This window comes from Frieseomelitta varia, unplaced genomic scaffold (genome assembly GCF_011392965.1).
Source record: "Frieseomelitta varia isolate USP_RPSP 00005682 unplaced genomic scaffold, Fvar_1.2 scaffold_416, whole genome shotgun sequence".
Taxonomy (NCBI): domain Eukaryota; kingdom Metazoa; phylum Arthropoda; class Insecta; order Hymenoptera; family Apidae; genus Frieseomelitta; species Frieseomelitta varia.
Genome location: NW_025110164.1, coordinates 315,647 through 340,573, shown reverse-complemented (window position 1 = coordinate 340,573; position 24,927 = coordinate 315,647). Strand labels below are relative to the sequence as shown.

The following is a 24,927-nucleotide window of genomic DNA, read 5'->3' as shown; positions in this document are numbered from 1 at the left end:
TTATATTCTATAATACGTTAAGAACCTCCTTCATTTTTGTTTTCACACTTTTCACTACAAACAGTTTTGTTTCTTCGGACATTGATTTGATCTGTGAAGAACAAGAAGCCACAGAAATTGAAATTTTCAAAAATTATTATATAAAACGAAGCCATAAAATTGTTTCACAGAATTGTATTGTATTGTTGCCCTGATGCAAAATTCATTCATCCAATTCTCTATATATTTGAATCTAGAGAATTATTTATATTCATTCGTTAATTATGTATTATTAATTAGAATATTAATCATATTCGTCCATTTGTGTAAAGCGATCGGATTGAGTTTTAGCATCATTCGCTAGTCGAAATATCATCCGCAGCTATTTGTCTCTTGCTTCTTGAGCAAGGTATCGGATGAAGAAATATATTTCAATCAAGAACGCGTGGTCATCTTGAGCCATCTTTGACCACTGAATTTATAGGGACGTGTAAACGACGGGCATTCTCGATTTCCTAGCGAGATAAATAGACCGCATGCGGGCCACGAATATGATACTTCCGGTGGAACGTCTTGTCACGAATCGTCGGGAATTAAGATTTCGAGGCAACAGGCGACGACGGCGCAGTTAGCAACCTCGAGGCTAATTTTGATCGACCCGTTCGATTTCGAAAATTCGTGTACATTTCGTGTTTGCATTTTGCAACGCCAACCTAGTTTTCTGCTCGACTCTTGCAACGCGAGATTACATGAGATTAAATGAGAGATCTTGGTCGTCGCGATTTAGCAACGAAGAAGCAATCGTACTGTCAACAGTAAACTTTTGATCATTTATTAAATGAATACTTTGTAAAAAAAAAAAAAAAAAATGGCATATTTATGGAAGTACTGGCACATTTTGATAATTTTATTCTATGCACCATTGTGTCTCATTAATATTCGACTACAGAAATTATTTATTTATCAAACGAATTATTTATAAAAATTATTATAAGCACCAGATCTTAATTTGGAACAAGTCTGACTAATAAGCCTTGTTTCTTTTGTAAGTAAACGCAATTCTGGTTACAGAGAGTTAAATAGTTGTAGCAACTTTTATAATACTGATAATAATTTAATTTATTACTGCAATTAATAGCTGGCATCAAAAACTAAATCAATTATTTTGATCTGCCCTTTATTTTCATTCGATGACGAAAGAGGCAATAATTCCTCGAAAGTGCAGAAATAATTGAATTTCGGCAATCCAATTTCAAAGATATATCGACATTTAAGCTACTTAAATTCAATGGAAAATTTCTAAAATCATTTAGCCATTAAATTTTGATTGTGGACTATCGTGCGCCGTGGCGAGATCGCACGTTCGTATGCACTAGATTGTTATGTATGAAATGGCAGATTTTACCATTCGGAATTTCGCAGGAGTGTGCTCTTAAATAATATTTGTCAGGCAACGATTTAAAATTTATCAAATTCAGTGTCATTGGTGTTTTGTCAATTCTACTACAATAAATCCATAAATTTTTTTATTATATATTTTTATTATATATTTAACAAAGTATAATTATATATTTAACATATATAATATTTAACAAATATTTATTATATATTTAACAAAATATAAAAACTAATTTTGTTAAATATATAATAAAAATATATTTAATTATATATTTTATTATATTATATTATTATTATATTATATTAACAAAATATATAATAAAATATATTTTTATTATATATTTAACAAAATTAGTTTTTTCTTGTATTTTGACGTTTTATTAAAAAAAAAGAAATAGGCGGTAAGAAACTTTTGGCCCCTATAGAAAGATGATGCAGTCCAACCATGAATCAACATGAAATTCGAGTGGATTTTTTTGCAAAACTTCGAGTAAAAATATTATTATAATTATTGTAAAAAGCTATATCAAGGGAATAGACAACTTATCGGTCATGGGAGAGATTTAGATTAAAAATGACAAACACAAACGATCAGAAACGATCGATTAAAGATGTTCATTGCAATAATTACAAATAGAGAGCGGATTTTTATGCAGAGAAAAGTACATAAGGTATCAACACCTACAGCGTTCATTGTAAAATATACTAGATACCTAAACCTAAAACTTAGGACGTAAAAATCCATAATTTCAATAAAACCACTTTCAATGAACAAAGTCTATCGGTGCTCGCGTTGCAAATTTCCATATTTCGTCTGACATAATTAAACAACCGCTGAATCGCAGAGAGAGAGACTCACCGGTGCGAAATCGCGAACAAGAAAAGTCGCACGTCGTCGTCTTAATCGACGCGGATCGTGTTGTTTCAGACTATCGTCTGCACAGCGAGGTAAATAGTTCCACTTATCAGTGAGTCATTGAAACGTACGTTTACGTGTTACGTAGCTGTCTCGAAAGCAATGCACGCACAACACGGAACAAACCGCGATGACTAACGAGAAACGAAAGCGATCGATATCAATCTGAATGCAGCATTACGGAACGACACGCGGCTCGCTTCCTGCCCATTAATATTTATGTATAACCATTCCTGTGTCTTTCGGCTGAATCGCATTATCCTTGTTCTCAATTGTATCCAGCTTAGATTTTCACAGCGTAGATTCCGTTGATGATAACTTTAACGAAGTTGCCCAAAGTGTAAAACACTTAGAAATATAGAGTGGGCCAAAAGTTTCTTCCCACTAATTTCTTTTTTTTTTTTAATAAAACATCAAAATATAAGGAAACACTAATTTGATTAATTTTAAATTAAAGTTTCGAACAAGCCCCCGAAATTCTATAAGAGAGAAATCTTTCAGCTACCAGAAAGATGGGAGAACAGTTGATGAAATCTAAGTCTGAATTTACGTATAAGTAATTCTAAAATACTAAAAAAATGAGACGAGTTTACGTTACAATCCTATACCTACGTTTATACAAGTCTTAACTTTTTAAAAATTATATCGTAGGGTCTCTAATTTCTTTAGAATCAATAATATTCTCAAAATACTGTACTGTCAGACCTATTACAAAAGATGGAAATATAATTTGTAAGTCTTGTAGTTACTACAGTAATATTGTATCTTTGCAGTAGTTTCCCCCTCATCCGATTTGACCAATTAATAGTTAGTTAGAGGTAGAAACAGATGGTGATTTTCGACAACTGTTGCACGTCAAGCTCATCTTCAGTCATATCGAAAACTAATTACCGGCGATATTTTATTTCATCACATAAATACAACTTGACAAATGATACTGTCAGACTAATTCGTTTAAGAGGAAGTTCGTTCTCGAATACTGTTCATCTCATTTGGAACTAAACGCCAAATCCATTGCTCTTCCTACAGAAAAAATTCAACATCTTCAAGAATCCCATTCAAACTTTATCTCGATAGGCCATGTGACCCACTTTCAAACTCACTCGAGCCGCTCGCACTAGAACAACGCAAGCTTATACCTATCTTTGCTAATATTTGCCTTCAAAATAATGAATAATTACGTCGACTGTTCTGCTGTTCTTGAACTTACGAAATTTAATGTCTATTTCATCTAGGACTCTCGGAAGATATCCTGTACTTTCTTCACCAACCACTGTATGTACCCTGGGTAATATCTCCACCGCAAACAATTCCCTCTCACCAGCTGAACTTTCCTTCATTATATTTCTTTGAAAATTTAAGCAAAGGCTGTAACACGTGATTTTATTCAACATCAACCAGTCATCGTATTTTTTTCAAATCATCTATTTATGCTTTCGTTCATATTTTATACTTATTCGTTCATATTTTATACTTTTATACTTACTCGTTCATATTTTATACTGTATTTTTATTGTATTTGTATTTTTCTAAATATTTATTTTGAACGTCGTGTTTCAATATTACATTTTACATGTTTGACATTCTATTTCACATATACACGTTATATTACACATAAACATGTATGTTTGTATCTTTATTTGCGTCTTATCTTACAATAGTGGGTGGAACATTGCTTACCGTGAGTAAACATTCGACGTTTGAATATAAATCAAGAAACAACAGGCATTAGACAGGAGATATCATCTCGACGTAGCGTTGAAAGGGAATGTGGGGGGCGCGTGCCACTCGCGGAACCGTCTTCGTCGCAACTAGGAAACCCCATGGCTTATCGATCGAGCTACGCACTTCGGAAGCAGGATCCATCCAGCGTGGTTGCAGTAGGACTCGTGCAGGACGAGGATGAGTCACGATACTGCTTTGGCCGTATCGTGACACAGCCGTATTATTTTTATGGCGTTTTCGCGTGGCCACCATGATTCACGAGGGCCCGAGGCTTTTCCAGCACCCTCCGGCAACCGTATCCAGGCCCCATCCACCGCCGAATTACGTTCTCTCTCGCAAGTGAATCGTTCAAAGTCCCCGAACGATGTCCCATATGGAATTGTACAGTCCGGGGCGGCGCCGCTGCTAATTATTCCAACACGGTCTGCGTGCGGTTTCGTTTAATAGGAAACATTCGTTAATACCGGAGGGAGTTACGCCAGTTTCCTAGAGCGAAAGCCGGTCTGCTCTCGGTTGATATTTTCAAGGGCGTAGCCTCTGACCAACTAACTCTCCGCCCGACAGACGAATTATCCCGTTCCTCGGAACGGGACTCGAGTTTCCGTTTCCGTTTCGCTCGAGAGTCAACTCGTTTCTATTATAATACGTACACTGCATTGTACCAGTTTGGCTTCCAAGCTTCGTTTTGCGCCTCGTTCCCCGTAACGTACGGTTTTTCCTCCGGTACGTGGCACGGCGAACGGAGGAATTATTTACTAAACGAATACAAATTGTATTTAAGGGGCTTTGTTTCAACGGAGAAATCGATTCTCGTTACTTCCGCCGCGGGGATACCGGGCGGCGTTCTAATCCCGCGGGTGTAAATAAAATGTGTAAACGAAAGATACGAGTGCGTCTCGGTAACAAGCGTCGAATAAAAATCGCGGTTTTTCGACGTGCACTGAAAACACACGCGCATACAATTGGTAAGTGAAACCGGATGAGTATCAAGGACTTTTTGCGATATCGTATTTGTTGATGTTCTATGAGGCATCGCCTCGGATTGATTGGCGCAAGAATCAGACGAATCCAATGCATTTGTGACAATCATTGGAGTTACTCGATCTGATTTATGTAACAATTTTTACGAACAGTAATCTCGCGGATTTTGCTCACCGGAAACCTGCTGTTTTTATCAAATTTTGTTACAAATCACTCGGACGTGTCTCTTATCGACGAATGAATTGAGAATCAGTGATCCGAAGTACCGAGTGAAAAAGTAAGAAGATATGTAGAGAGTAAAAAAATGCTGAGCTGTCGAAGAAACCATTGATAATAAAGTTTCTTGTTTACACTTTAATATAATTTTACAATTGTTTACACTTTAATCTTTCAACAAAGAATTTACAAATTTTTCTTCAAATAAAATCTCCAATTAAGGACTCACATTTCTAATATACGTGTATATGTGAATCGTGTGTCAAGGAATTAAAAGAGAAATATCGGGAAACTTTTTATTGCTGGACAGAAAATTTGCTGCAAGCACCAATTTATGGAAACATAATCTGATGCAATATAATCCGAAGAATATTCCGATTTCGCTTCGATCTCTAGGCTGTTTATTGTTTATGCAACGCGTTCTCTATTCTGCGTCACAGTGGAGAAATACTTGTCCGTGCTGTTTAATTTCGTTCGTTATTGGCAAATACGAATATTGACATCCGTTGCTACTAACAGAAAAACAACAAAATTATTTACTGCAGCTTCAAAGCTACTTGTAATTTTACCAAAAACGCAATTTTACGATTTTTCTGTTTCTGACCGAGTTGGGATCCGACACTTCACACTTTCACCTACGCATGTTCAAACACATAACACGTAAACACGCCTGCGTGTCAAAAATCACACGAATCGACGTCCAGACATTCGTTTACCACGCGTAAGACAGGAATCTCTGACGCTTTGAAACGCTTTGTCAGAGGAAGAAACGAAGCGGTGCCGCGTGCGAGACTCTAATGCATCGATAAATCTCGAACGAGCGTCCATCGGTCTCGACGCGTTTGTTTCCATCGCGCACGTGTCTCTCGACTCCTCGTCGCATTTCTCCGTACTAGGTGCGTCTTTTTTCTTCTCCATTATTTCGAGAAAAACTCGGGTAAATAAGCGGCGTTGAAAACGGACAGACGGAACGATATCGTCGGGCAACAGCCCGATTCAGCCGGATGCCAGAAAAATTCCTGACCGGCAAAAAATCGGACGTGCGCCATGGGAGAATTGAATTTCAATAGAGAAGCCGGCGAGAGCTCCTCCGCGAGAATTAAAATCGCGCTTTAACGAGGTCGCGTCGTGTTGGCGCATCGACGGATTTTCGACGTCGGTGTCTTCTCTCTGCCCTCGCCGCCTCGTTGAAAAAGGAAACCCGCGAGTGCACGTGGATTCTCCTCTACTGGATGGAAATGGAATAATTTCCGTGACGGGGTCGTTACGTATGCGCGCGATCGACGATTGTCCAACGTCGTCGACGCGGAATTATTACGGGGGTGGGAATCGCGCTGAACGAGATGGAAGGTAAAAATTACGTCGGGAAAGGGAAGGAACAGCGAAAAAGGAAAGGAAGTGCGGCGAGAACTTTGGAGAGGCGATTCGACGAGGATGCCAATAGCGTTGCTCTTTCTCTTTCTCTCTCTCTCTCTTTCTCTCTGTCTCTCTTTCTCTGTCGGACGTTCTCGGCGCCAAGAATTCGACGTTCCCGAATTCTTCGAGTTTTTCGGGGAGATATTGGCATTCTTCTCGCGTTCTAGTTACGTGTCTCGTCACCGTGACTAAATTGCACCTATAGCAAAGGAATTTATTATTGTTCACGCGTGGTCGAGACGTTAGCCACGGATAGCTTTCGGAAACGTTACCACCGAGAACGGAGAGATTCGAACACGTTTGCGAGAGAGAAAATTTCGTTTCCGCGCGAGCGCCCGTTCCGAAGAGATAAGCAAAACGAGTCGAGGGCCTCGCTCGCGAGGATATTAAACGAAACGTTATGCAATTCACGCGCGCGCGGGGCTAGTGAAAAGCAGCGAAAGCGCGCCGGAGTCAGTTGCGACTACAAAGATAGAATCGAGTATCTCACGAGCAGAGTATCTTTGAATATTTGATCGTTGGATTCGAACATCTCGTAAGCACAGTTAACCCAAATCGAAGCGCATCGTACTTTCGAACGTTCCACGAGTAATTTTCGAGAATAAAAGTAATACTTCGTAGCATAATATTCTGAATATCCACTGAATATCCTCAGAGTAGACATGGGAACTTCGCAAATAAGTATTTGAACGTTGAAGATTTACGATTTTGAACGAATATGTACGCCTGTTTTTTCGACAAGTATTGCGCTTGCGTCTGACGCGTTTCCAAAACCTGTAACTGGATTATTTTCACAATAAACGAAAATAAAACTTGCTGCTAGATATCGAGCTCGATTCGTACAAAATGCATACACGTTCAAGACACTAGAACGGAACGAAAAATCTCGATATCGAGCTTTATTCGGACTCGTACGTGAGTACGCACTGGGACTTGGTCCCATCCCTAATTGCTACTCGTTTCTCCTCCATCTTGGAGCACGAGCGAGCGAGCTAAAGAGGGAGCCAAAGAGGCTAAAAGGAGCCGGCTCCGAGAGAAGCGGAGCGAAGGAATGTCGCGATTTTATACCAGCTTGGACAAAACATTCCCGACCGATGCTCGCCAAAATAGAGGCATGCACCTGTCCCGGGCTAGAAAACGAAGATCCCACCTCTCCTCGTCTTTTATCCCCGGCCACTCTTCGCTTTGTCTCTATCCTTCCTCTCTTCCTTCGACGCACGGCATTTGTTCGCTTTCCCCCGTGCCTCGCTCCCTCTGATCGTTTTTCCTTTTAAGCGCCTCTGCGCCGCGATATTTCTCCCTTTTTCTTCTCCATTTTTTTTCTTTTTCTTTCTTTCTCCCTCCCTGCACGAGGATTCCCATTTCGTTCTCACGGCCGCTTTCTTCCACGCGCTCTCATCTTGTTTCGCCCGCGCGAACGTCCTCGCTGCCCCCGTTAGCCCTTTCTCGCCACGTTTCTTGTTGCTCGTGCACGCCATAACGCTATTTCCGTCAGGCCACAGTGAAAACGTCGTAAGTCACTTAATGCTAGCTGGACATCGAGCTACGCTCGTATCAAAGGGTACGGTTTTAACGAGTAGAGAGGAACACTGGCGCAACGTGTGTATATATATATATATATATATATATATGTATATATATATATATATATATATATATATATATATGTATATATATATATATATATATATATATATGCGATAACAAATCCTTAACCTTATTACACTGGCTCCACACTGTTCCGAAATTTCTTGCACACGAGGTATTATCAAGTACAAGCGTTCACGCGTCGCTCGAAAATACGTGGACGCTTCTCTCACTTTTATATCTGTTAGAAAGATATGAGATCTTGGAATAAATTTGAATAAATTTTAAACGCTTTGGCACATCCGCAAACCAGCGATAATAATAAAAATTGTCGCATCTTCTTTCCAATTTGCATACCCATTTGCATGACTTGTATAATAATAACGTGCTTACAAGTGGAACGTCGTTGTTTTCTTTTCTTCTTCAATAAATCTTTCGTCACGTGATCAAAATAACCCGTTGAACGGTCGGTAATATCCGTCACCTCACTTAACACTATATTAGAGCGGTATAATTATAGAGTAGTGATAAAATATGTTATCTACTTGACGTTAGAGTTATAAATTTCTAATTCTTCGTAGAAGAATTTTTCACACTGTCAAAATTGACAGCATTTCTACAGATTCTAACGACTTTCTATCAAATACACAAATAAAAGTTGGCGTTTGTTATTCAATTACAAACTTTCTTCGGTTCCTTGTTTCTCAATTGCGAATTGTCATTCAACGTTGCATCAGTTTCTCAGCGACGTTCAACCAACATCTGAATTAATTAAATTCGTTCGACTCAACACAATCTAAGTTTGAGGTTACGCTTCACCTTCTTAGACGAAATTCTCGTACGTGCATTTCCGTGGAAGCTATGAATATTATAATCAATATAGTTTCATTTCTAAACGTCATTAAGTTCGAATGCTTTGAAGTATTTCGTTTGAAATCCTAAAAACGTGTACGAAGCCTCAGTATTCCTGGAAGTGTCTCGCAATGAACATCGGAGATTCTATAAAAATGGTAATTGTCCACACACATGTGGTTCGAGCGTGCACATGTGAGGCACGTGCATACATTACATATGAACCGATTATAACGACTCTTCTTTCTTTCAACGACCCGACCTTTCGTCGAAATCACAGACACGTAGGGCAATCGCCCCAGGGTCCAATCATCGATCGTAGCGCGGCGATGAAAATGAAGAGCACCGCGAAGAATATCTCGTGAAACGTGTACTCTAACTTATTCCTTGACACGCAAACATACGTATATATACGTACGTATATGTATATACGCTTTATTCCAACGCGCGCAATTAGACGATGCAAATTTCTTGAATACACAATGCTCGTTTTAATTCATGGAGAAGCATTTCCGCGAACCGACGTTGCCCGACCGGTTTATGAAACAGTTCTCTAATTGTTGGCGAGCCTGGCGTTTTGTGTTATAAGGTCCCGCGTTTCAAAGGGAAAAACCTTGCCGGAAATGTGATTTACACGAGCCACGCGGCCAACAGTTTCATATACGAGGTAACACAATTGAACGGGGAAAGAGATTCGCTCTCAAACGTGGGCTCCCTTTCTCTTCAGTCGGAGGAATTCTCTCTCATCTAGCCGCGACAAGCTAATATATAATAAGCTTTTGTTTGACAGAGAAACACTCCGGCGACGTTAAAAACGTCGTATCGTCGGGGGCGTCTCATGGGAACGCTTCCTCTCGTCTTTGTCCCTTGCTCCATGGAACGATATGCTCCACCGATAGGTCGTTCTTCTTCGACCAGCTACAGCTACAGATGGGATCAAGTTATGTTTGATATCTAACTCTCATCTCGTGGGTGTAAAGTAATAATATCCCAGTGAGTACACTTGGAATTATACGTGTTCATTTTATGTAAATTGGGTAGGTTCCCAAGCCTACAGGTTTTGAAAACATATTTATCCGACGTGAACGTGACATTTGAGTGTCGTAGAGGAAAAAAACAGGAACGTGGCTTGGTCATACTAAATCACTGTCATATTTAAAAACGTCATAATATTGATTCAGAACTAAAAGATAATAAACGTAGAGCTTCGACCCTCTGTAATATTGTCCGACTTTATATATCTTCAGTAATTACTCGTACGTCTCTGTTAACATTAAAATACCGGGAAATTTCGTCACTAAAAAGTGTAAAAATGAATAACTGGTAAGGATTATTAGCTGTTGGATTCACGATTGAAGCAAATTAACCTTCCATAACCGAAACGATTTTCTAAACTAGAGACTTGTGAGATACTCGATCCCATCTCTAGCTACGTGTATCAACGTTGTATCAGTCAAAACAGGCTATCACGTGGCGCCGATCTCGTGACATGGGAAATTTTCCCGAAATCAAGGCTGCATTAGTCAAAAGAGAGAGAGAGAAGAAAGCGAAACCAACTCGTCTTCTTCTCTCCTTTCGAAGCACGAAGGTCCCACGTGTGTACGCTCGCCGGAAGCGTAAAATTGAACGATTTCATCAGACAACAACGTTTCTAATTTGTTGAACAGAAAGGTTTACGCTCTCTCGCGAAAAGGTATCCACCGATTGCGACGACAGCAGTAAATGACGTCGGGAGAATGGAAGACGCGTAGAGGTTAGGAAGTGGAGAGGATGACGAAGTGGCGGCGATCGCGATGCAAAATGCGAGGGGATCGCGGAATGCATCGGTATCCAAATATAAACGACTAAACGGTCCGGTCTACGAGCCGTCTGGTTATTTATCCCGCTTTTCCGAGATTATCCCGGGAACCCTTGGCAGACGGTTCCGTTTGTTTCGCAGTGCCGCGACTTTGCTCCGGAATACAGAATCGCCGCGCGATTTTACTTTCATGAACGCGACCCGCAATCGTTCGCGGGCCCTTCGTTCGTTCCGTTTCCAGATAGCGAAGTGCACTGTACTCGATTTCTTTTCGAGGGAATCGCGATCCAACGACGACTTGCTGTCAGTGATAAGATCCGAGACGCTGAATTGTTTCGAAATTGCACGCACGACGAAAAATTCGATTCGACGAGTGAAACTCCTGAAACAGTAGTAATGATAGTTGTCTTTTAGATACTATCATGTTGACACCGTTGTTGGCCTTCGTTTCTATTTCCATGAGTACTTGAAAATAATTAAGACGAGACGAACGTCATTAACAATGAGTTTTATAAACAACTAGATAATACTGTAACGCGAGAAATATGCTTTCGTTGTGTTTCATTGTAATATAATATCTTGTGGAAATGAAATATTTTGTCCCGTAGGCAAAACGTGAAATTTTCGCGTGGAATTTAATGAAGTTATACATATGATGTAGAAATAAATATATAAGTGTATAAAAGTTCGCATCACGTTGAATGTAATTCGAATGTAAAATTCTTGAAAGTCTTGATATAATCGTAATAGTCACCTCTTGCTACAGTGTTAATGAAATTACGCGTATAATTTATAATTAGGTACCTACATAAAAATTCTTCTTTTTCAAATTTAAATCTTCAAACATGATTGGCTTAAAAGTCTTGATGAGCCGTGAATCTCGCAAGTTTCGGATTGATCGTCTTGGGAAAAACATGAAATATTGAAAAAAAAATTTAGAAAGCTCGAATTATAGCAAACATATTTTTAATATCAAGAGCTATGATTTACATATTTAAATATACAGATAAATAAATGAACGACGTTTATAATAAATCGGATTTTTTTGATTATTTCTTTAATAATTTACATCGATAACATTGAACTCGAGTAATGATGCGAAAGTTTGTGATAAACTAAATACTCGTCATGCCATCAAACTCTCTCGTGACATCCAAGACGATCGAGACTTTGAAGACCTTCACGACGATCAAAACTTTCGAGACTACGTAATACATTCATTACGACCATGTTTCGTTTCCCAAATTTCTGCAGAATATGCTGCAGATTTGTACTTACGTACAATTAAAACACAGTGAGTACGAATTGAAATCTGGTTTCCCAATATGTCAAAAATATGTAACAGTGGGCCACATACGAACAAAATGATTTGTTCATGTAATAAATTAATGAAATGTGGTTACCATGCGTGACGCACCAATTATCATTGAGAGCATCACATGTGTGTAACCAAATTTCATTGCACAAACAAATAATCAGACGTGTGTAATGCTCTCAATGATAATAATAGGTATATCGCACGTATACTTACTCAATTTATCTCAATACTTTCAAGAATTCCAAGTTTCGAAACATTTATTTGTCACAATGATTTAAATTCGTCGTCAAATGTGCAAAACAGATTCAAATTGTCTCAGGTCTGATCAGTGCGTGTACATCACGAGTTGACAGACACGATCGAAAAAAAGGAGACCTTGGGGCAACGTGTATCTAGCCATGAGAAACCAGTAGCTGGAGAGTCAACGAAGACTTAACGCGGCTCAACGTTTCTACGAAGCTACTTACTTAATTATTAAAGTTGTCGACGAGTTAAGTAGCGACGTCCATTACGAAGGCGTTTTCTAACGGCCACGTAATTTGTGTTGCACCGTTTAACAAAGTACACAGAGAAATACACTTGCTCTCGCTGTTGGGGGCAACGTGCAAGATATTGGGATTCGAAAGAGGTTGAGATGGTCGCAATGCCATTTACGTGAGTGCCGGCACGTAGTTCGGCCCGCGAAAGGTAAGGTTAGATATAAATACACCCTGTTCGAAAATAGATCCTGCAGTGGTGCAACTGCAAACCGCGAATCGTTCAAAACGCTGCCGGATATTCGGACAGTTTGCTGGAAATCGGAATCATTCGTCGCCGAATGACGGTGTGCTCTGATCGATTTTCGAAATTGCTCGACGGAAAATGTGCCATCGTCGGTCCACTATGCGGATGTCATTAACCGTACGACACGGATGGTTCGCTAGTACCACGATTTTTTGTGAATGTTTCATTGAATAAGCTACGGGTCGAGTCATTGTTTTTTACGGGCAAACGCTTTAACGCCGGTAACGGTCCGTCAGATGGCTCGTAAAAAGCTTTTAAAGCTGAGAATTTTTTCTTTACGACAGCCACTCGTATCCACGCGTCCTAGATACTCCTCTCGTGCCGGATGTAGGTTTTCAAGTCCGCAACACCAGCCGCTATAAATCAAAAAACGCTCTCCATCGGTTTCGTTTTGCTTTCGAAGGGAGAAAAACACTGGAGTGCGTTGGAATGGAAAGAATTGACGAGTAGATAATCAGCAGAGGATCCGTTCGAGGATAGTTAAAAACAATCTATGTTGAATTAATTCGTTTCATTTTAGACGTATACACATGCTTAACTTGTGCTTCGTGAAAGTCGGAACGAAGTGACTTCATTTATCAAATAATGATTTCATTTATTCGAGTAAACAGATCTGGCCAGTGTGAATCAGGTTCGAGCTTCTGTTCGATGGAATATCGTGTGGCATCTCGCGAAAGAAAGCGTGGAACCGAGACGATTTCCACTTGGTGCTTCTTTACTCGCGGTAGATAAAACAGATTAATTTTATCCTTCCATAGACGAGGAATATGAATAAATCAAGTATCTTACGGGATTTCTTGTCTCACGCCACGAGGTCACTCACTAAGAATATGAATTCATATATCTCGTCTGTGCTCACTTTCTGAAATACCGACATACTAAAAAGTTAGTTGGTTTTTTAGCGCGCTCTATGCTAAATGACGGCGAATTGGGGAACTACATCAAGTAAAACGATCGAAGTTGATCGTTTAGGTAGTAAATACGCCAGAAACATGATTTTTGACATCCATTACAGTGTTGTCAATTCTCAATACCGAAATCATTTTACTATATGTCAGAGTTATATAGTTCTATTCACATTTTACGGTATTATGGGCCTTTTTTCATGCAGTAAATAAAAATTCTACAGTTATCAATGAAATATTAAAGAATCTATCAGCTCAAATAAATTTTATCAAAAATTCGATATAATATGAGAGAAATTAAAGAGAAGAAGAAAGAACAACCCTCTCATTTAAAGATACAATCATTGTAGAAAAAATAATTAATTCTAGACATTATAAAATGTTTTTGTATCAAAAATATACAAATTCGGATGGAATATTTATCATACGTTTACAAATTAGTTACCCATATGTCAAAACTACATATTATTTATTTTTCATCAAACTAATGGATATGTACATACATCTACACAAACATCTAACCCAAATCGCAACTAATTCAGCTCGTATTAATTGCCATATAATTAGTAATTGTACCAGTTATATATAATTAATTGTTTAGCTATATAATAATGCAATTACTAATTATATATTCAATAATACCGATTGCCCAGGTCTCACCACGTGGAGGTGCTGCGAGTGGAGACCCATCCCACCCATTCTCCTTCTTCGAACAAAAATTCATTAATTTCAAACATAAATTTATGAATAAATAATAATTAAATTTATAATAAAATTTAACAAAGTTGCAGCTAATAAATGTATATATTTTTTTTAGTAGTAATAAATGCAGTAATAAACGAGAGGTGCTGAAAAAGAAAACCTAACCCAAATAATCAAAAAGGCTACTGACAAAGAAAATCTAAAACAGTAGCCAGAAGGGCAATTAAAAGAACATTTCCTGCTCAATACAATAACCAATAGAAGGACTATTGTCAAATCTACATTCAACATGAATCTGAGGAACAAACCGTATCTTGTTTCGCAACACTAACTCACTATTACTAATTATGAAATAAAAAATTTTCAAAATTAAACGCGAAGAGTGCTTCGTCATATAGCTAAAACTCCCTGAATCGGTACGACAGGATGTGATACGAAAATGGTAAGGAGATCCTAGGACTCCGAAATCATGGGCCAAAATAAAACACATTTTATACCAGGTTTATCCATATACTTCGCCTGTGGTCCCTTCGTAATGAATACTCGATTAATAATTTAACGATATCTCCAAATTCTGACAATTGGAAAAGACAAGTAAATCGAAAAAAAAGGGCAATTTTCCGAACAACCCCTTTTCACACTCTCGAGAAACGTTACCAACATATCGTAACATGAAGCAGCCGTTGATTGGCGAAGTATACAGCGACTCTATTCCGTGCAGTCGGTTCCTCGTTTATCGAATACTGCAAACGCAGTTTCTGAATTGCTGTATGATCTATCGCGCGCGAAACAGTGTCATATTTATGCAGGTTGGCACTACGCAACTCATTGAACCGCAATGAAAGCGATATCGTATCTGCGACCGCGTTACAAAAATGCACACTTCTACGATTACATATTACGCCTGCCTGCGCGATAATTTATCCACGTTTCTTTCAACACCGATTTGTAAAATCGACATGTGTCGGCCGAATTGTCGATTCCGCTTATTTCGATTCAATGTTTATCTTCTTCTTCTTCTTCATGTACGTGCAGATGTTTCGTGGGGATCAAAGTTTCCAAGAAAATTAAGACGTAGCTACTTAGCTGATAAAAGCGATCTAGCCCCTTGTATGATGTTCTAATTAGTCGAAATGAAATAATTGCCTGTGAAGAACCTGCACGGAGAAAGAGAGATCTCACGATAGCCAATTCTACGTTCTTTCAATGACAGCTGTCTCTTACTACGTGAATGCAGCTAAAAAAGTTGATCAACGATACCGCGAAGGTCCAATTCTTCCGCATTACGTTTTTAACATTTTTTATATTCGATGCAGTCGATAAATGGATAAAATTGTACAAACGTATTCGTATGATGAATAAAATATGAGCATCGAGCATTGAATTTTTCAGCTACTACTTTTCACTGCGTTTCTTTCTTCTTTTTTTTTTTTTTTTTAAATAAAATATGATTAATTCAGCTTATGGAATCATTTCCATTAGTCTCTAGTACTTTCTCTCATCAGTCAGATATTTTCAACATCGTCTTGTTACAGTTTCTGTGATTCAGAGGAACTCTCCTCATTCGGATAATTTCACAACGATCCAACTAAATGAAAATTAGCCTCTTAAAACTGTAATTTGACAATTTATCGCAACTTGTTCCTGTAAATTACTTTCATTTATTGCTGTTGCCATAAATTTATTCTCTTAGTCCAGCTTGTTCGCGCGAGCGTGCGAGTAACTCTAAAACAACTGGGAACAGTGTGACAACTTTCCAATCATAAATCAGAACTTTTTTTTACAAGCTGTCTAGCTTTTCTTATCTTACCATCTCTTTCTTTAAACCGTCCACTGCTTTCTTCTCTGCACGAGTATCTTTCTCCCTGATTTCCATGGCTTCTTCCTACGTTCTACCCCATTCGAACGAAGTTCTTCAGTCACCTATCAAAAAGGATATTTCCTTCCCTCAGGAAGACCTTTCCTAAGACTTTCGTATTATCACGTCAGAAAGAACTCAACAAAAGTCAGGACAGTATACACCGAATACTCTAATTGAGCTGAATAAACTCAACAATCAATCGATCAATCCATCAATCGACCAGCTTCAATGAAGCCACAAGGGTCCAAACGACCGATTCTCTGATCGACGAGTCACTTTGACCCGATCCTGCTGGCCAGAACACGATAGATTGTTTAAATCAAAATCTCCTGGCCGAAATAATCGAAACTGCCCATCAATACACAATTCTGATGGATTTCTAGCAATGAAAAAATGTAATACACGGAAGTGTATTCAAAATATAAATACTTGTAATCATTGTACGAAGCAGAATAAAGTCATAAATAAAGTTATAAAAACGAAAGAGTAAACTACTGTAATTATTACGTGCCAATTACGTAGCTAAAAAGATGTCTCGTCGAGAACGAAATAACATCTTTCGTCATATTGATTTTCAAATACTCGAATGACTCATGTTTTCAAATGTTTTAATTCACGTTGAATAATTTCTCAGTTCGCTAGCTGGCTTTTTCGACATGGAGTTTCGACCACGGAAGTTTCGAGGAGATTTACCGCTGACGCGATGACTTCATTTACGTAAAACATGCGCGTAGCGTATACGTATCGCATATATTGCGGCGAACGCAGCGCCCCGAGGTTTTCAAAGTTGGCGAAACGAATTCCGTGGTTTTTACATGATTCTCTTTCTTCTTTTTTTTTTTTTTTTTTTTTTAATAAAATAGTAAATTAAAGAGGTGTCGGTGCTATCGCGACGAGCAAAAACGATGAGTCAGTTGAACCCGGAAGCTCGGCGTGTAGGAAATCGACTATGAAATCATTTCTCATTGATAGGTATACGCGCGAGGACTAACAAGCGCGAAAACAAGTCCACATCTATTGGTAATTGTCTTCGCGAGAATGTTTTTTGTATCGCGCTTCTAAGAATCAAGTAGCGCCGTATATTTCACGACTCCGAGTACGTGATTTTTATTTACGCAACGCGTTGTTAACCCCTAACCAAACAACACGACAATCATTTCTTATTCTAACTCGACTAACTTGCTAAATTTTAGTGATCTGAGACAAACGTTTCGAGAACGTTGCTGTTGAGCTTTATTAAATTATTCGAAAGCCATACGACACAACTGTACATAATGGAATTTAGTCAGACTGTATCCGAAGTATTTCGAGACGACCCGAATCTGTGTATTATAGTTTATGAAATTGTTGGAACGTTTATAAAAATCTTTTGTTAATATATTGTGCGTGTTATATATAATGCGATTTGTGAGGTGTAACTGTTATGATTTTGCATTCATTTTACAGAGATCACAAATGTATTGTATTTAAACAGTCATGATTCATTGTATAAATAAATCTCAACAGTATATGCTTATTATGTACATAACATAGTCATATATTTTTCACAATATTTTTTTCATGATGTATATACATATAATTGTTTTATATATATTTTCAGATACCAATATAATCATAGCAGTTATCTCTCATAATAAATATGTCGTAAAAAATTTTTCCATGGTATGTATTCGAATATTTTTATGAATTATTGTGAAACAAAGAATTCGAACGTAATTCGAAGCTTAATATTCTTAGAAATCTTGATGAATTTTGAGCCTTGACAGATCTTGAGTATTCAAAGTTTTGAATGTCTTGATTGCTTTAAAAATTTGGAAAGTCTTAATCGTTTTGAATATCTTCAAAGTGAAGAGATTTGAAGTATTCGGTTTACTTTGTTTACGATATTAAAGAAGATATCTTTATCTTGTTCTTTGGTTTCTAAAACTAATCGTTATTTACGACATCCATTTAAGAAAATCATGTAACTCAATTTGTATGATAATTTGTCTGACAATGTGCTGGACTTTATTCTCGACTTTCTTGATGCATTTAAGGATAAGATACGTATGTACATGGATTACTATGCGCATACAGATTAGACACATAATGTCAATTTGTAACGTAGGATTTGTATTGTTGGATCTTAGTAACAATTAATATCAATAATAATAATAGCAAAATATTAGAAATTCCAGAATGATCAAGTTAACGTAAATACGTGATTTGTTTCAATTATTGTTCAAATATCGTTAATATGATTTGTTTCAAATATTGTTCAAATATCAACACGTGTGTAATATGTATTATAATCTAAAAAAAGAGAATAATAGTGATAATTTGAAATTTCAAGAAGATTCTCAAGAATTTTAAGTGACGAGGACTCAAAATTTATCAAGATTTTCAAGTTTCGAATTGTGTTCAAAGTGATTTAAATTTGTCATCAATATAATAAAACCAAAATTATTTTTCAAAAAATCGTTCAAGGAATTATTTAAAACTTTTGGTGTGCTTCCTAAACTTTTTACAAGACTCAAGTGTTCTTTATGGAGCTTTTCTATATTTAATTAAAATTACACCTTTTAGCCTTCAGCTAAAGAGCTGTTCCATCTCAGAATAAAACAAATATTTCTAATAAGAATCTGAAATATTTTATAAAATTATTACAAATTGTGATTTATAGATATAAATACCCTGTTGTTGATATTTTAAATATAAGCTTAATTAATAAGATAAGCTTTGAATATTTGAAAATTTTTAAATAATTTTTTATCTCGGACAGGTATAAAATTGAATCAGAACAAAAGTATTATATCTAGTGAACTGAATGTAATAAAATTAAAATATTAATCGTTTCCAAAGCTTAAATATGTGTAAACTCATATATTTCCTCAGCTTTTTATTATCGTAACTTAATAAATAAATAAATAATTCCCTGAAAAAAATTTTTCAAATGTAGTGAATTTTTCCCTGAAAAAATAATTTCACTGGTTCAGTTTCACTTCTCAAAGTGTTCATCACTAACCGTAAGTCGCATTTTTTATCTCGACGCATCGACAGACAAAGGATAAAGCTAACGAGCATGCACAAATTACGAGGTTGCAATAAAGATACGAGGAAGCCAAGATGTATCGCGAGAAGGACTCATCAGGAATTCATTTTTCCGGGCCTCAAGGTTATTGTCGCTAACCTCTTCTCGTTTGTATTCTAGACGACTTTCTACTTCACGATCTGCGTTTTGTGTCCTCCGGCGACGTTCGTTTTTATCATGGATACGACTCGCGCGATGATTGTTATTTCACGTAATAACGTCCAAAGTAGATGGATAACATAACACGACATTTAACGATACTCGTTCTAGCCCTTGCTGTGTTTGTTTACATTCGATAACGTGATTACAAAATGAGGCTTTATAAGACTGTAAGAGGAACGAAGGTTAATTTATCTCTTTATTTACAGCGGCTCGTAAAAATATTTAAACGTTTATCGTAGGAAAACTGTATAAAGGTATTTGATCATAGAAAAACTTACTTATATGATAGTATATGTGTGTAAAATATTTTGAAATTTTATTAACGTTGTAATGAGACATGATCGTCGCGATTATAATTTCAAAATAGTTTGAGAATATGATATAGACGTTACGAAATATTTATTGATGAAGAAATTAGTATACGGCATGAATGTAACAGGTATTAAACATTTTAAGAATATAACAGGTATTAAATATTGAAAAGTAAACCTTTACAATCATCGTTGACTGCAAAAATAACGTCGTCGGTTGTTTGATGTTATACATCATCGAGTTATTATTTACTCATCATTTGAATATTTCATGTACTTCTTCGAAATACAATGGCTTTTTATTTCTTAATATAGTGCATAAGCTATTTAAATGTTTATCTGATATCTGCGAGATATATACTTGTATTAATAACCTCGTAATTTATGTATATACACATGTATCTTCAGAGTTCTTTTAACCTTGACCGATATAATCATAACCGTTGCGTCTCGTTAGTGTTAATGAAATTTAAAACTTTTATATAACACACACACACACACACACACACACGCACGCACACGCGATGTATTCACAGAAGGTTCCTGCAAACATTCCAATGTTTTTGTGGACAATCGTAGATCCGATCGCGGAAACGAAATGGAAATTTATTCGAATTCGATAGGAAGGAACGAGAAAACGATGTTTTCGGAACGCCGGAACGCGTTAGGTTTACGAGCATTAATCGGAGGTCATTCTCGTAAGTGGAAACTAGGAATTTCATTTGCAGTACGATCAGAGGAGCGAAACATCGTCGTTAATTTCCGGTGCTTTGTTCCTCGTAGCTGCGCTAACTCGTTTCATTTCCGTTTGCAAGCTATCCACCTACAAAAAAGAAAAAAAAAGGAAAAAAAAGAAAAAGAAAGAAAACGGAAAGAGAGAGAGAGAGAGAAGAAAAGGAAAGAAATTAAAGGTGGTATGGGGAAGCACCACGGCGACGTATCGTTCGTCGCGCGCGTCTTCTCGCGTTACGAGAACGGCTGGCATTCGCGTCGTGATCGTCGCCAAGAAAGCGACAGACCTTGCGATTCTTCGCGAACGTGATTCGATCAGAATTCGATCTGTCGTATGCACGTGCTTTTGACGTTGCATCGTCTGACTCGCCGCCGTCTTCCTGCAAGTTTCATAAATTTACGGAATCCCTTCCATTCCGCGATGCGATTTTCTCCTCTATCCCCACCGGGATGGCCGCCTCCTCTGGGAAGGGGAATCTATTTAAAGTGAACTTTGACGAATGACCGACCAACCATAACGTTACATCCCACGGTAACTCTCTCAGTCGAGAGCCGGACTTGGGACCTGATCGAAGCGAGCGAGGACGACCGAGATCTATTTGCCCAGAGATACTTCTCTTCTTCAGCGCACAACACTTTCACCAAGATGTTGAGGGGAATCATTCTCGTTTTCGTAGCTCTGCTCGTTGTTGCCAGTGCGACCGAAGTCAATTATTGCGGCAGTAGTAAGTACAAAAGATATCATTCTGTTGCTACCGTTGCGCGTCGTTTGATTTTGCAATTTAGAGATAATTTGAAGTATCGTAATATCGATTTAAGTATCGTTTCGAAAATCATGTATTGGATAGTTTTCCAATTGTTTCCGTGCGATTTGTTCGCAGTCGTATGTACAGTTACTGCAAAAGTTATTGATACACATTCTTATTCTCCAACGAACCGTCTTTTTTTATCATGTTCAATGTTCCATTTTTATAATGTCATTTCTCGCGACTGTATAGAAGCTGATGTGAAATTTAACATGCTTGAATCTAATTGGAATGCGATAATATTTGTTAGAGTCATCATTCTCGTTTCGTAGCAATAAATTTTTATACGTACGAAATCACCATAAAATGATACGAAATTCAATGTATTTTAATCCAATTAATTGCTATGTAAAATGTCATTATGGACACGATATTTTTTTGGTGTCATTGTATATTTTCCTTTCATTTTCATAGCAGTAAATTGTTATGAAAGTAGAGTATAAAACGTACGAAATTTAGTAAAACTTAAATTTAATTACTTAAAGTGTGAACATATTTTTCGGAATCACTATACGTTTATATTTCTCGTTTTGTTCCTTTTTCGTATAAAAGTATTTAATACTGGGATTTAATTATTTAATATCTAAATGTTATAATAAACACAATGACGTATCAATTTTGAAGCCACTATATAGTTTTTTTCGTTTACGAAACACAGTTGAAATTTTACAACGAATCATTGGACAGGATCTCCTATTTTCTGTATATTTACATCTATGATACCGAAAATTATCAATTTGTATAAATACGGATAAAGTTCTTGTTGACAATGTAAATTCATTCGAAGTTGACATTATATGTGTTGCAGATCTTAACGATTTCATTTCATCAATATCAAGCGTATAGAATTCTTTTAACGTCGTAGAATTTTATTTTTCCTTAACATTGTAGAGTCTGGCTTTTATTATATAAAGCACGATATCGTCCGCGTGTAATTAACGCTGGAACTATCGATGATTAAAGCGTGAAACATGTACCAGAGAAACTACAGTGCACGAAATAAGAAAGAGTTCGTAACACTGAGGAAATAATACTATAAAAGTTTATACTTCAAGAGAATAATACTAAATTAATGCTATAAAAGTTTATAATTAGACTGCGGATATGTATGCATTTCTGCGTACAATATTTTACAATATATTTTATATTTTATATAAATATATAATAATATATCATATATCATACATTTTATGCAATACACAGAATATATAAAATGTATAAAATATCCAAAATGGAGTATTTGTTATCATATTTAATAAAATAAAATAAATTCATAGTTACAATCTATCTCTGTCCACGTAAAAATATAAAAATGCACAAAGATCCGCAGTTTATTTATAGCATATGAGCTTACAGTTATGTATTTCATCAAAAATTATTCCAATCTTTAGAAATACAACTTTGTCAATTTAGAATGAATATCTCTATGAAATATAATTGGTCGTTTCAAGCACAGTGGTAATTCTACTGTTAAACGATCCAGCTGAAAGAAATTGGTTATTATCGACGGATCAACCGGGTCGAATCAGTGCCAAGTAGTTCTACGGTCGCACGTTGCAAAATATTAAAAATATTTCTTCGCGATAAGAGGTTCATTCTAACTAAGAGGAGAGATCAGCAGATCGTGAAATTATGTAACGCGACATTTGCTTTACGACACGGGTTTGTTTTTTCTTTCACTACTTGATCGAACGTGTTTTTTTCCAGGCAAAACGTTCGAGGATCCGAATTCGGTCAAGATAAGCGGCTGCGACGTCCCACCGTGCAAATTGAGACGCAGGACGAAGGCGTCGATCGAATACAAGTTCACACCGGACGAGGACGCCGAGAACGTGGTAAACAATGTGAGCGCGTCAATTTTTGGTGTACCGTTGCCGTTCGTCGGCGTGGATGGGACGACCGCATGCGACAACATTTTCAATCTGGACGGAACTTCGGCTGGATGCTCGCTGAAGAAAGGCGTCGATTACATCTACAAGCGCGAGTTCCCTGTGTTGCAGATATATCCTATGGTAAGCGATGCGCGTTCGTTGTAACGGGGGTTCGTACCGCTGCTCGTTAATCGGGCAGATAAGCATTATCGTAACCAGTAGACGGATCTAGTAACGGGCCGATATCGTGCACGAGCCACGGCTCGGCTGATTTCGAAACTCGTACTTACATGAAAGTGACAAATTTGATTATCTTCCTTCTGAGACCACGACCACGTGCATTCAAGGCCATTACGATGTTTCGTAGATCTCCATGACCATTCACTACGCGTTGATGGACAAGAACCGCACGGTCGCGTGCTTCGAGGTTCCAGCGAAGATCATCAATTAAGGGGAACGGCTCGTTCTTCTCTCTCGAAGATCGTGTTGAAGTTGCAGAAGTCACGAAGGTGCACGCCTTTGGCATCGAACATCCATGGAATGGAAAACGACATAGACGACGTGGAAGAGAGCGTTCGCGCGACAGAGCGATTCTCACGTAGTCTTCTTTACGAGAACGAGCTTAATTCAGTATAACACTATATGCGAGTAAATGTACCTAATTATTAATAAAAGCTTTTGTATACTTTCGCCGGCGCGACGTCGCTGCGCATCTTTCTCAATGAACCTCTCTTTTATTCCTCGTGATTCTACGTATTTTCAAACCGCTGTTTACGAATTGTCTTTTTTTACCGCGACTAAGGGTTAATAACCTTGACAGCCAAGCAAACGGTTGACGAGTAATTAGGAAAGTCAACATTCGCCGCGGCGCGACGAACCGAAACTGCCGGAATCGGTAATGTAGAAAATTGGGCGCTTCGACAGTCGACAGACAGCTAGCGCCACAGACGGCCAACCACGAAACCAGATCACGTCAGTCTCTCCGATGGTACGAGCGACGAAACATCGTTGTCGGATCGTGTCGCGAAACCGCGGTAAAAACCGCCGCGTCGTGGATAAAAAGTTACATAAAGTGACATAAGTGTGCAGAAGGACGATGATAACTCTGGCAAACACGTTTTCCTCGATAAAGCAGAGGGGAGACACGAACGAGCCGACGCTCGTTGCAATATACCGTTCTTTCTACACAATAAATTATATTCCGGTGAACAACAAGAAAAAAAGAAATTTCTTTCGCAGCGAGCGACAATTGCGCCCCGAAGCTTGATTTCGTGGCAAATTTGACGGAAAATCGAACGGGCCGCGATAACGAGATCGCCCCGCCGGCCGACGCGGTATTTACAGTGGCCTTTTATAAATTGTGGCGATTGTCGCGAACGATCTGTTTTCTCTGTTAGGTTACTCCCACTTCCTCTCCCCCCACCCATACACATCACTCCCGCCGCGGTATCTCGCCGTGAATTACAAAAGTAAATTACAGCCGACCGAGGCCGGCCGATAACATCACTCCATTAATAATTCAATTACAAACTGCCGTG

At 37.9% G+C, this 24,927-nt stretch overlaps 1 protein-coding gene across 1 annotated transcript; it reads left to right on the top strand.

Moving 5' to 3' along the window:
- Positions 1–21,203: 21,203 nt before the first annotated feature.
- On the top strand, positions 21,204–24,092 carry LOC122531782 (ecdysteroid-regulated 16 kDa protein). Its single transcript, XM_043659972.1, has 3 exons — positions 21,204–21,437; positions 23,226–23,530; positions 23,757–24,092. Exons 1-3 carry the CDS (start codon positions 21,359–21,361, stop codon positions 23,838–23,840), a joined length of 468 nt encoding a protein of 155 aa, XP_043515907.1. The 5' UTR covers positions 21,204–21,358; the 3' UTR covers positions 23,841–24,092.
- Positions 24,093–24,927: the final 835 nt, after the last annotated feature.